We start from the raw sequence: 13,825 nt of genomic DNA on the forward strand, positions 1-13,825 counted from the left end.
TACCACATTATACACGCAATTCCTGCTCCTCTGCGGTCTAGGACAAGGATTTTTTTTTTTTTAAACCCAGGATAGCAAAATAGCATTATGGATTTGGGTTCAACGTGTTTGGAGTCCTCTGGGCCTCATGGATCGGGATGTCCATTTCTCTCCCCAGGTTCAGAAGTTTTCAGCCATTATTGCTTTAAATATATTTTCTTTACTTCTTTTTCTTCTTCTATAATACCTATAATGAAAATATTATAGGTATTTTTTTTTCCATTGTGTCCCACGATCACCATAGGCTTTCTTCACTCTTCCTCATTTTTTTCTTTTTACTTGTCTATAATGGAGTAATTTCCAATGTCCTATCCTCCAGGTTATGGATTCTTTCTTTTACATGGTCAAGTCTACTTTTGAAACCCTCTACTGAATTCTTCATTTCTTGTGTTTTTCAATTCTAGGATTTTTTTCTTTCTTTTTTTTTTTTGACGGCTATTTCCTTGTCAAACTTCTCATTTTGTTCGTCCAACTGTTTTCCTAATTTCGTTAGTTGTTTGGGCTTTCTTGCAGTTTTACTCAACTTCCTTCAGAGGATTATTCTGAATTCTTTGCCAATTCATAGATCTCCATTTCTTTAAAGTCCGTTATCGGAGCTTTATTAGTTTCCTTCGGTGTTTCATATTGACCTGATTTTTCCCTGATTCCTCATGTTGGTATCTGTGCATCTGGGTAACTGGGCTCATCTTGTAGACTTTGTAGGTTTGCTTTGGCAGACACAGTTCTTCATCAGTTCAGTTTGGGTTTCTGAGTGTGATTTCTGGGAATGACCTTGGGCAGGTGGAGCATGCTATTATGGTCTCTTTCAGGTCAAGGGGGATAGGGGTGTGTGCTACTGGCTAAGAACAACTGAACAGGACTGACAACTTGGTTCCCTACCCAAGTGAAGCTCTAGGATGGGTTCTACAGTTGACTGAAGTTTCTGGTCAGGCTTCCTAGATGGTCAGAACTGGGGACTATATTCAGTAGTAGATAAGCCTAGGAACTAGCCTTCCAGCCCTGGCAGGGCAGCAGGATGGGACCCAAGGTCTGCAGAGCTCATTTTTTAGCGACCCAAATTAGGCCAGAGTGTGCACTGAATTTCCTGGTCAGGTGAAGCCCCCAGTTCTGCTCTATACTCTCGGTTCAAGTACCCCTGTATGTAGGGCTGCCGAGTGGGCTCTGCAGCTTCCTGTAAGCTCTAGTTCGGTTCGCTGGCTGGACAGGCTAAATAAAGGCTGTGCTCAGTGATGAGTGAGGCTATGAATGACATTTCCTGCCTCAACACAGTGGCAGAAGCATCTCCAAAGCTAGTAGAACTCTTTGTCTTAACTCAAGCAGATCTGCTTGGCAAGTTCCCTGACGGAATAGGGCCACTGGCTTAGTTATGCAAACGGTCAGCTCTGGCCTGCCTCTCCGCTCAACTGTTGCTGGGCCGCAGGGCTTCCAGGAGTTATCCCTAGCCATTCTGGGCAGAATGGGCTGGAAGACACTCTCCAGAGCCAGTGTGGCTGTGTCTCCCCTTCCCTGCCTGGGCAAGAAGGGGAGGGGTCACTCCAGGCTACTCTCAATTTTCTCAACAGGCTCTGCAGGTTGGGAGAGGCCGGGAGCTACTCTCAGCCTTGGCTATGAATTAATCCCTCTGCCTGTGCCAAGTGTGTGGCGCAGAAACTTTCCGGGCCGGGTATGGCCTTGACTCTGGGGACCATCAGCTCTGCACGCCCCCCTCTTGGCTCGTGAGCCACTGGGCTGTATTGCTTCCAGGAGCTGGTGCCAGCCCTTCGGGTCAGACAGGGCCTAAGACACCCTCCAGAGCTGCCGGGGCTGTGATTCCATTCCTTGCCCAAGCAAGCCAGTTACAGGGCCAGCAGAACTCCTCAGCTGAGGATCCAAATCAGGTAGATCTGCACTCCGCAGTTCCCTGGTCAGAGCGCGCCTGTGACGTGGTTCTGCAGATGAGCAAAACCACTGCTTGGGGAGACTGCCGCCGCACTGCAGGAATGAACCTGGTCTGCCAGCATCCACATGCTCGTTGTTGCCGGCTCACCCTCTTCTCAGTGGGGGCGGGTGGGGGGGTGGTGTCAGATTCCCAGTGGGTGAGCCACGCACGCTCCCCTGCGATCCCCGTGGTGCAAGATCAGAGTAGGGGCTCCCACAAAGCAACCCAGTGTGCTAGGGTGGGGAGCTCGCTGTCACCACTGAGGTCCCTTTCCACTAGACGAGGCGGGGAGACCTCTCTGCATGGAGCCACAGTGGCGGGGGGAGAGGCCGTGTGGGTCAGTGTGGAACTGCTTCCCTCACCCTGCTAACACAGTCTGCCTGGTCTCTGTGAGGCAGGGGGTGCGTCAGTCTCACCTCCACGTTCAACGATTCTCTCAGCAGTGAGGAGTGAAACCAGGAACAACCCATGTCTCAGTCTTAGAGACATCACCCCTGGAGTCCTCCATCTTGAGCTTCATATTGAACGTCAGTGTTACTCCTACAGTTGTCACTCAAAGACCTTGTTGTTGCTGACATTTACGGTTTAAACCAGGAGTTCACAGATACGAAAGCCGTCATGGGCCTATCCCTGGCGTCTAAGCCCTGACGAGGCCCTGACGAACACAGAACCCTGGGTGCCAATTTGGTGGACTTAACCGTATCTAATACTCACATATGTATAATGAATCTCACAGACGGGGCTCATTTAAGTGAGGCTGCTTTGGGACTACGGAATTTTGACCTGGTATAGGAAGATGTGTTTTTAGGTCATTACAATTCTGTAACTAGGACGCATGAAGTTATGAAGGAAAAAGCTTGACTAGCCGTTGCTTGTTACCCTCCTGTGAGAACAGTTATTTCCTTTCCCTCACGGTCCTGGAGCTCAACTCTCTAAAGCTGCTGTGCAGCTCCATGGCTGTGCTGTTACTCAAGAGTCACCGGTGAGGTGTCCGGCCTGCGGAGAGCTGCTGAGTCTCCTCCTACATACATACCCTGTTGAAGCCTGCATGCAGGAGAGGGAGGACCGAGGCCTCTTCACGGTCACCCGATCTGCAGCAAAGCAGAAAATGCAGTCACTCAGCAGATACAAACCAGAGTTCCTCACACTGAAACATGGAGAGAGAACAATGAGGCAAGCATGGCGTTTGCTCTACCAGTGGCTTCCTGACCAGCATGTGCCCATGGGATGCACCTGCCTTCCAGGACCCCCATCTGCCTTCCAGATGCAAAAAGAAAAGGAACATAAGCAGTAGAGAAAACTCCAGCAGTGTGCCCGAAAGCATCACCACAGGTCCACATGAGTGGCCATCTCCAAAGCTGGGCTGCTCTTGAAAGTTGCAACAAATGGATGGGACAAGGTTGGTCCAATGCTCATCCCAGACACCGCTGTCCCCAAACCTTCTGGAAGCACAACTCCCACCCCAAGACCTGGCTAGGTCCAACTCTCAGTGTGAGGAAGACACCTGGCACTACAGACTACAGCACCCCATAGCCAAATGCAGAAAAAGGGTCATCAGGAATGTCACGTTAGAAAGGAATAAGAGAAAAAAAATGGATTATCGTCCCTCATTTCACAGGAAGGTTTCCTACACTGAGCCTACAGCTGGGTCTCAGAACTTCATTTGGGTACAATGTTTGCTCATCATAAAGACATGCTACATTTCTGCTTCCATCGTTATAAGAGAGAAAGGGCATCCCTGAGATAGCCAGCAAGTAACATGGAGTATATACCTTGGAAAACAGAGAAGGAAAATGGAATAAAAGATATTAGGTGGAGGAGCGGGTGACCAGGGAGGGAAATCCTGGGGCTTGTTTGTGGCTTTCCCCATAGCTCACGCCTTCCCTACAGGGAAAAGCAGTCCTCCTTGCTTTTTCTACTCAGGAACTCCACATTCAACCTTCTTCGACTGATAAATGAGGAGGGACACAAAAAGAGTCCGAAGGTGTTAATAACATTCTATTTCATAAGCTGGGTTCCACAAACTCAGCATTCATTTTATTATTGTTCTGTATCTATATAAAATATTTTATTTTAAAAACAGTGGGGGAGGGGCGCCTGGGTGGCTCAGTCGTTAAGCGTCTGCCTTCGGCCCAGGTCATGATCCTAGAGTCCTGGGATCGAGCCCCGCATTGGGCTCCCTGCTCTGTGGGAGGCCTGCTTCTCCCTCTCCCGCCTCCCCTGCTTGTGTTCCCTCTCTCTCTGTCAAATAAATAAAATCTTTAAAAAAAAACAAAAAAACAAAAAACAGTGGGGGAAAGGGTGGAAAATAACAAGCCATAGCAAGTCCTTATTTGTCAAAGATTTGTAAGCATTTCCGCTACATGCCTAATGTAAAAAAAAATTGTGTTTCACTTTGAGGTTCGTGGAATGAGCCAGCCTTGGGGAGTATGGTGCGTGGCCCGGTATACTCCTGGAATCCATGCACAAGACTCAGAACACTCTAGTAACCCCTCCCAGTGCCCTCAAGACAAAATACAAGGGGGTGATGAAGGCTAAATATACCTTGGTCCCCCTCACTCATTCCACTTGAGACCCCAAGTCCCACCAGGATAATGAGATCAGGAACCAATGGGAATGATTTCTTTCCTTTCCTTGGACCAGAGCCCATGGTAGGAATGAAGTGAAGCAACACAGTTCTTAAAAATAGACTCAAGGAATAATAGGTAAGAAGAGTCTTTGGTTGGGGTAAAACTCTGTAGCCACGATTTCTTCCTGTACCAATAAGCAGTATTTCAAATCTCCCCTGGGCCAGGCTTGCCTGGGGGAGACCTCAACTCTCCTGTCTCCGTTGCTGGCTTGTCGCAGAATCTGTGCCAGCTCCCATAATGGGGCCAAGTCTAGTAGGGCTCTAGGCCCTCATCAAAGGCCTTCTTCTCTCCGAAGCGAAGGATGGCTACTAAATGAATACAACCATTTTCGGGCGCCTGGGTGGCTCAGTTGGTTGGGCGACTGCCTTCGGCTCAGGTCATGATCCCGGAGTCCTGGGATCAAGTCCCACGTTGGGCTCCCTGCTCAGCGGGGGGTCTGCTTCTCCCTCTGACCCTCTTCCCTCTCGTGCTCTCTGTCTCTCATTCTCTCTCTCTCTCAAATAAATAAATAAAATCTTTAAAAAAAATAAAATAAATGAATACAACAACTTTGATCCTGCAAGGATTCCAACGACTATAGCTTATACCAGCAGCGTGTGTTCCTTTTCGGTCTCTCGCTCTAAGGGGTGGCCATTTCAGACAACAAACCCAGCAGAGCAGCTTCCCATCCCACTGTCTCGTACCTATAGCCCAATCCCCCTTCTGTTGCCTTCCAGCATGGGCATACATCCTACTGTCCTGCTTCTAGACACAGAGCAGTCCTGACCCCAACTATACAATCCTTTCCTTCCAGCGTATTTACTGCTTCTTTGTGCTCATGCTGTAATTTGTTTCTTCTTCAGTGAAGAACAAGAAGTCTGCTACCTCTTTTCTTCAAAGAAAAAAGATGAGTGGGAACAAATTCTCCCCAGACATCTCCCTCAGATCTTCTGTTCATTTCTAGCCCGCAACGAGCACCCCTTTTCTCCTCCTGTGTACTAGTGTGGGTTAACAGCAGTTAAGGATGACAGAGAGAAACCTAAATATATCCAGAACCTCGCAACACAAAGGACACCCCCACAGAGCGAGATCTAAAGTTGGTGTTGTGGGGCCAAGGGCAGGCCCACTGCTTTGCTGCCTCACAGACTGGATTCCATCAGACACATGTTTCAGAATGAACAGTACTACCGCCAACTGGGGATGGGAATCGGGGGGCGGGCGAGGAGCTTACGCTTGTGAAACCACCGCAAGGATCACTGTGTGCTCGGAAGGATTTGTGGCCCGGATCGACCTGCAACGAGAGAGCTCCAAGTCAAACCAGGTGATCTGGGCTTTGTTACAATGAACAAATGCGGAACTTCACATTGAAAAATGGCACAAAACCCAATCTTCCTCTCAAGAGAAAGTCTGAAAACACGTAAAGACAACAGAGAAAGATGCCCTTAAAGATTAGGACAATCTCTTTGTTTTTCCTTAAAAAAAAAAAGTTTGTTTTTTTTTTTAAACGCCTGGGCAGTTGTCCAATGGGTCAGATCTGCCAATTTTTCACTTCAAAAACTGGCAAATTCTACTTAAGTTCCATGTTTTCTGACTGAAATTCCACTCTGCAAAGAAACTGGCAGTCCTACAGCTCTCCGGTTATCAGTTTGTACTTAGGGAGCTAATTGCTTTGCATCTTTTTTTCTTTTAAAATAGTAGATAGCTCAGAAAGATGACCTTATATACTCGCTGGCCGCTGGACATACCAATTCAGGTTGAAACTCGTAAGAGCGATACAAAGAGCTGCCTAATTTGTTTTGGTCGTACTGTTTGTGCTGAAATGCTTTCAGCGAGTGGGCCACAAACTGGGGCTGAGCAATGCTGTGGTGCGGCCACTGTCCCTGCTGATCCCCGCTGTACCATGACCACCTGTGTGTTGTTTAGTCCGTAAGATTTTAATAGGATTGGACTACGTAAGGATCTAGAACTTTGAGGTCCATGCATCTTCTTACAACATGTGCTATTGTATGCCGCAGCTCTGATTCTGGATTATCCTGGTCAGGGCTCGTGAATGGAATGAACTATTAATAAAGGGCCACATACTTGAAGCTTAGTACAAATAAGCCTGCTTGTTTTGACCCATTTCCTCCATCTGGACTCTGTTTATTTTGAGATCCCTGGGAAGAGAACCATCATCTCTAAGAACAGAAGGCTCAAGGCTGCTCCTGAGTAATTTGTGAAACAACATGTATTTGTTGATCTTTCTAGCTATTGGCATTTCAGCTCTTCTGCACTACAACATATTTGTACTACTGCTCCCCTAGAAAAAGCCAGCTTGTATTGCTTCATTTCCTTCAACTCTCACATTTCTTGACCTTTCTCAAAAAAGGTACTTTCCCAATTTCCTATTCCTTGAGATCTCACTCTACGTGGGTGGGAGGTTCAGAAAAGTGACCAGCTCTCGTCTTCCTGGGAAGTACAGTTTCCTATGGTAGATAAATGGTGTTTGAACAAACTCCTTAAGTTCAATGCCTTAACTCACTGTGGGACAGGTAGAGTAAGTCAAGACCTCCTATTAAGGCTAGCACAGACTACTTCCTATTCAGCCACCCCACAGCACAGGTCTTGATGAGGCCAAGGTACCATTTTTTTTTTTTTACCTAAGAGTCTACTGAATTCTCAGCAGAAATACCAGTTACCACCTAATGAAAAAAATGCATAGCAAGTCCGAGGTGCACCCTATTGTCTAGGGAAATACTAAGCACTTCTCAGCCTTGTGCAATCTCTTCCACCCCAATGAGAAGTCAAGGCTACACTGCAAGGCTACGTTCTAAGGAGTGGGCCTCAAGAGGTGCAAACACTGTTAAGAACGTAACTGGGCTAGAGCCCATGCTCCCTTAGCTTCTTTTGAAACTGGCTTTCATTTTGGGGGTTGCTTCTTGCTGCTTATCTCTTCTTTCTCATTCCTCCAAAGGAACTGGTATAGCCAGGGAGACCCAGACCTCTTCCTGGTGGAGAGGACGAAGGGGAACTGCAATCGGTGGGGTAGAGGTCCAAGGAAGCATGTTAAGGTCCAGTCTAGCTCAAACATCCAGGGATCTTGGACCATGGATGACAGTAATGAATGTACATCTGCCAAGAGCGTGTCCCTTACTCATTTTAGGGGGACATGTACTGGCAGTCGTGCATTCAGGAATCTGGCTGCCCTGAACATAACAAGTAAGAGTCGGTAAACACGGCCCCTGATACACAACCTGGCTTCTGACCTACACAGATCCCCCACTGTTTTTCTGTGCAGCTAAGACAGAAGTACATTAGATAAAAAAACTAAATTTCTTTATATTCAAGGAAGATTATAAAGCTTATCTGCTAAATTTCTTCACCTGAATAAAAAGAATTTATTTTTACAACTGAATCTTGTCTTAAATCATTCCATGTATGCACAAAGGACAGTGGTGTTTCTACTACAAAATCATTTAAGAAAATTAAGTCAAGACCAAGAAAAAGTAGATCTAGTTATAAAGGACCGAATTCTATCCTGTAGATCATTTAAAAAGAAAAAGTATTTTTTTCTTAGTATTTCTTACTAAATATTTAGTATTTATTTTCTTAATACTGAGAGTACCATCCAAATATTTTATGATACATTTATTTGTATCTATAGTAATTTAAAAAGAAAATATTTCTATGCACAATAGTAAGATTATTTGAGGCCAGTAAGACATTTTAAAATAGGTTCTGTGAGAAAAATTCTTCTTTGAGAAACTGAGAAGGATCAAAGAATAACAAGGCAATGCCTATGATGAGAAATGTCTCTTAATCCAATCATTTCTTGTCAGGGTGCCAAAGGATCTAAGAAGCCACTTCCTTACCTTTCATTTCACTTACTAATATTCAAGAAAATTCCAGCTCCATATGTAATTGGAGTCTGTGCTGGTCTAGCATTTAATTAGTGACCTCTTGCTGTCTAGCTTCAAAGCATTCCACTTGTGCTAAATGGATCAGTTCATCCACAGAAAACTCTTATGACTGCATTTATTTATGAACAGGCATGCATTTTTCCCCCTGGAGTGCAAGCATTTCTGTAAACAAGTGGGGCGTTTGGATCCCTGGAAGATTTTCCGCTGAGGTAAAGTAGCTGCTTGTGCTCCCCAACCACTGTAGAATCTACCCATCTGTGTCAGGCAGGGAGACATGTGTATTTCACACATTTCCGATGTTCATTTTGGGACAGAATAATTAAGATTAAAATATCTGGTTTAAATCCAAACCCCATCTGTATAACAAAAACTGTGTGAATTTCAATGTCTCTTGCGTGCGTGTGTGTGTGTGTGTGTGTGTGTGTGTGTGTGAGAAATATGAGCAATACTTGGGGGGAAAAACACCTTGACATTTTCAGAGACACCCAGCTCACACCTCTAAATTCACTGGAACTCAAATGTGGAAAAACAGAAAGGGTGAAATAAATCTATAGGAGGAGCTATAGCTTTCATCACAGAAATCTGCACAGACTGCTTAGACGCATCAACACACATTTTAGAAATACTTGGGATGGAACTAAAGACATCTCTAAGTGACGGTCATTTTAGGCTATTAAGTGAACGTTTAACGAGCATGTTACATTAGGAAAGGTACCTGCACACCGCTTCTGCATCAAAGTTTCGAGTTTGTCTGTGATCTATTACGATAATTTCATGATGTTTATCTAGAAAGCATTCAAGGGCTGACTCTGGAGTCCGAGCAATATTGCATCTATAACCAGCTCTGTCACAGGCCCACCAGAATCCATCACTCTGACTATCTTCCTTTGCAAAGATCAGCAAAACCTGAAATACAAAAGAGATCTTAGAAGCAATCATCATCCTTACAGACTGTATTAAACATGAGCCTACGGTATACAGGTTTAAAATGCGGCGTCTAGAGAGGAACTACCTGGATTCAAACCCCAGCTCCTCCAACTGATTCCAGTGTGTGTCTTTGAGCAAGGTATTTCATCCCTTTGTGCTATAGATTCTCCACGGTCAGATGCGCCACCCTAGCTAGCTGTGAGACCTACATGAGCATGAGTAGGTGCTCAGTCATTCTGGGGGGGGGGGGTTGTTACTCATTTTTAATTCCCAATTGGCTTTGTTGTTAAGTATATTAAGCAGTGAAATTATTAACAGGATAATTAACACAGCTGGGACTATGGTTCTCACATACACGTGTTTGGTTTCAGGGCAGGTGGTGTCGGCCTCTCAGTACCTGGAGGTCAACTCTCTGATCTTAGTAATTAAATCCCTTTAAAGACACAGGAAAGAGAAGGAACTCAAAGGAATTTCAAACACTAATTTTAATACCCAACCCATGCTGGAATCTGGAAAGAATGACCATGCAAGGAGAAGGTGATGCAGCTAAACTGAGGAAAACCTGTCCCTTCTTGCCTCATTGAGAAGTGTGGCCCCACTGGAAAGAAGGTACCAGACTTCACCCTGGTCGCCCTCACCAGCCCCTGGGCTCCAGCGCCCAATTCTCTGGCGGAAAGCCAGAGACAGCCTTACCACCACCTGAACTGGTTCATTTATTTGCTTGATCATGATCTATTTTCTCCACTGGGACTGAGCTTCAGGACCACAAAGAACTGCCTGCTATGTTCCCTATTACCCCCACCCCCACTGCTGTGCTCAGCACCAAGCTGCCACTTACTAGCTGCTCAGCAAATATCTGGTGAGGTAAAGGTTAACTACCTGTAGAGTTTCCTACAAAACACAAAAGGGTTTTACTATTATTACAAATAAGAGGTCCAATAGAAACACCTAATTATCTCAAGACATGGATAAAGCGTTGAATGTTCTTGAGCATCCACTCCTAAAGAATTAGCGACAGAAGGGTTTTTTTTTTTTCCTCAACAAGAAAGGCCTTTAAACCAATAACCAGTATCATTCTTTGCTTTTTTAAAGATTTTATTTATTTGTCAGAGAGAGAGAGAGAGAGAGAAAGAGAGACCATGAGTGGGGAAGAGGAGCAGAACGAGAGGGAAAAGCAGGCTCCCGGAGCCTGATGCGGAACTCGATCCCAGGACCCTGGGATCATGACCTGAGCTGAAGGCAGACGCTTAACCAACTGAGCCACCCAGGCGTTCCAACCAGTATCATTTTGATGATGAAATATAAAATGTGTTTCATTTAAATTCAGAAAGACAAACTGTCCAACTATTATATTTTCAAAATGTTTTATTAATTGAGAATTGGCAATATACTGAAAAATAGACACAACAGTCTAATAAGCCTAATGCACCCATCTCCCGGCTTCAGCAATAAACCAACTCCGGGCCAGTCTGGCTGCATTTCCATCCCTGCCCACTTCTCGACTCCGACATTAGTTTGCAGCAAAGTCTGCATATCACATCATTTCAACTGCACGAATCTACTGAAGATAAAGACTGTTTAGGGGTGCCTGGGGGGCTCAGTCGGTTAAGCATCAGCCTTCGGCTCAGGTCATGATCCCAGGGTTCTGGGATCAAGCCCCACGTTGGGCTCCCTGCTCGGCGGGAAGCCTGCTTCTCCCTCTCCCTCTGCCTGCTCGCCCTGCTTGTGCTCTCTGACAAATAAATAAAATCTTAAAAACAAAACAAAACAAAAACCACAATACCATTTGGGGGTGGGCAGCAAAGCAACACTTATTGAGCAATAGCAAAGTGATAGGACAAAGCTCCCAAGGAGGGAGGGGACCCAAGGGGGTTGCCCCCACAATACCATTTCAAACCTAAACTTCCCCAATAGCTCAACATCTTAAATATCTGAATATATCATAAATGTCATTTGTTTTACATTTGTTTAAATCATTTCCTGTTTCCCAAATGCTACATTTCCAGAAGAGATATTTTTCAACAGGATTTTGCCATTTTCTTCTTAGCACATGGCTTAAAATCATACCCTTGTAACACACAAGGCAGCCAGCCAGACTTATTAAGAGCTCCTCTTGGTCTGTCACTCCTCTGCCCAGAGAGTGTTTCTAAGAGTTTTTGACCAAAGAGCTAACTTCTAGGAAGAAGTGAGAGTGGCTCTTCCAAGGGAATTGAAGGGCATCGCCCTGTGGATTTGATAATGAAAAGAAAGCCTTCAGATCAAATAAGAGAGCTACAATGAAAAAGTCAGGTAGCATCAATTGGTTTGTGTGTAAAGTCATTGGCCCTCTACTTGGGGTAGCTATGGTATTAACAAGAAAAACTCCATATACAGAGCCTCAAAGTCAGCAAAGGTGAGAGAATTTCTTCTGTCATCTGGCTGGCTAAATGAGGGATTGCTAAACAAGAATCTCACCACTTTATGTTTCCTTTACACTATTTGGCCTCAATAATTGACTAATACAGTAAGAACATGATCGTATTCCCATGTTGGACATTGCTACATATTAATCTCATATACCTTATGCATCCTCTGAAGAGAGTGTACCACTTTTGGAAAAATAATATTATTGAACAAAAATTTCCCAAGCACCTGTTATGTTCCAGGAACTGTTTTGAGTTGCTTAGAGTACACTGATGAACAGAGTAAAGACCCCCCGCACTGGAGAGGGACCAACAGCATGCATAATAAGCAAGCAAACGACACAGCATGTTAAAAGCAGTACATGCTACCTACAAACAGGAAGCGGTAAGCAGGAGCCAGAGTGGGTACCGACTGCTGCATTAAGTGGGTAGGCCTCACTCACAAAGTAACAGATGCAAACGAAAAGGGAGGAAACAAAAAGGAAGCCTAATTGCTATCTGAGGGGCAAGTATTCGTAGCTGAAGGAATGGTTCTATGGGCCCCTACAGTCAGACGTGTGCCTGACGCGTTCGAGGAACTATAAGGAAGCCTGTGTGACAGAGGGGAGGGTGACAGGGAAAGTCTAGTTCACAGCAGAGGGTTACATCAAGGTAAGGCCATTTCAGGAACTTAAACTAGATTTCACATGAAAACTCACAACCGACTCAAAGGGAGAAACTCTCTTCATCGGGTCTTGTTATTTTTCTGTAGTTCTGATGCTTTGACATCTGGAGCCTTGCCGACCCTGCGGAGACTGCTTCTGAGGGTTGGCCAATTTGTAGAGGTAGCAGGAGACTTGCCTAGGAAAGCACCCTTCGAAGGCAAACCAATCCAAAGCCCTTACTCCTACCCCATCTTTTATCATGCCTTAATGCATGGAACCACTCTCCACCTGCCCTCATCACTCCAGGGCCAAGTACCAACCAACTAGAGACAACAGCTATACCCCAGATTCCCCTGAAATGATTCATACTAGCCAAACCTGCTTACCCTCCCTTACCCATTCCTTCCCACAGAAGCCACAGGGGAGGCTCTTGGCCATATTTTCCCCTTGCTCTCTCTGCCTCCTGACCAACCCTGGTGCTCTGTGTGTGGTCCTTTAGGGCAAGGCATGGCCCCTCCTCTCAGTGACAGACTGTTTAATCATAGTCCTTTCCTGATCGGTCGGCCTCACTGTACCCGAATAATAACATCTACATTTTAGAACAGGACTATATTATAAAAGCACTCATGAGAGAATTTCTTTAGGTAGTATTTAAAATTCTTCCCATTTAAGGCTGATGTATGGAACTTTTAAATTACTATACTGTACACTGGAAACGAATCTAACACTGGTTGTTAACTAACTGGAATTAAAGTAAAAATTTTAAAAATAATATTCTTCCCATCTATAAAAAAAAATCAGAAAAACTAGTTTTCAATAATTCAACTCCTAAGTGAAAAAGCTACAGGAATTAAAAATATATACATTTTAAAGTACTATAGTAATTACCCTTTTTGGATGTAACCAGGCTTGGACTCTCCGTTCCTATCTCCCAGCACAGCTGGGCTAATGATACTCTGTTTACAGAAATTTGGAATTTGAACAAAAGAGACACAAAAGCTGGGAATTGAGACCTGTGGTTCGGTGATCGTAGAGGCAATAAAAGCCTTCAACTCTTGCTGTCAAAGTACTCAGACAGTCCACAGCCACACTCTGTAAGGCACAGCTTCTCAATTCCTCCTTCAAATCTACAAAGAAAGGGGCGCCTGTGTGGCTCAGTCGTTAAGTGTCTGCCTTTGGCTCAGGTCATGATCCCAGGGTCCTGGGATCGAGCCCTGCATCGAGCCCCGCATCGAGCCCCGCATCGGGCTCCTTGCTCCGTGGGAAGCCTGCTTCTCCCTCTCCCACTCCCCTTGCTTGTGTTCCCTCTCTTGCTGTGTCTCTGTCAAAAAATAAATAAAATCTTTAAAAAAAAAATCTACAAAGAAAAAAAAACTGCACAAATATG

The 13,825-nt window shown here is 45.1% G+C and overlaps 1 protein-coding gene across 10 annotated transcripts in view; it reads right to left on the reverse strand.

Annotated features, from left to right (window-relative positions):
• The window catches only part of PDE8B (phosphodiesterase 8B), a 225,343-nt gene that overhangs the window by 79,583 nt on the left and 131,935 nt on the right, over positions 1–13,825 (reverse strand). For all 10 annotated transcript variants that reach the window (XM_081826701.1, XM_081826704.1, XM_081826703.1 and 7 more), the window contains 3 exons: positions 9,181–9,371; positions 5,798–5,857; positions 2,991–3,048 (listed from right to left, as the gene is read on the reverse strand). In XM_081826701.1, coding sequence (XP_081682827.1) covers positions 2,991–3,048; positions 5,798–5,857; positions 9,181–9,371 — 309 coding nt within the window. The remainder of the gene's footprint in view (positions 1–2,990; positions 3,049–5,797; positions 5,858–9,180; positions 9,372–13,825) is intronic.

Source organism: Leptonychotes weddellii, chromosome 7 (genome assembly GCF_054177405.1).
Source record: "Leptonychotes weddellii isolate Sample4059 chromosome 7, ASM5417740v2, whole genome shotgun sequence".
Taxonomy (NCBI): domain Eukaryota; kingdom Metazoa; phylum Chordata; class Mammalia; order Carnivora; family Phocidae; genus Leptonychotes; species Leptonychotes weddellii.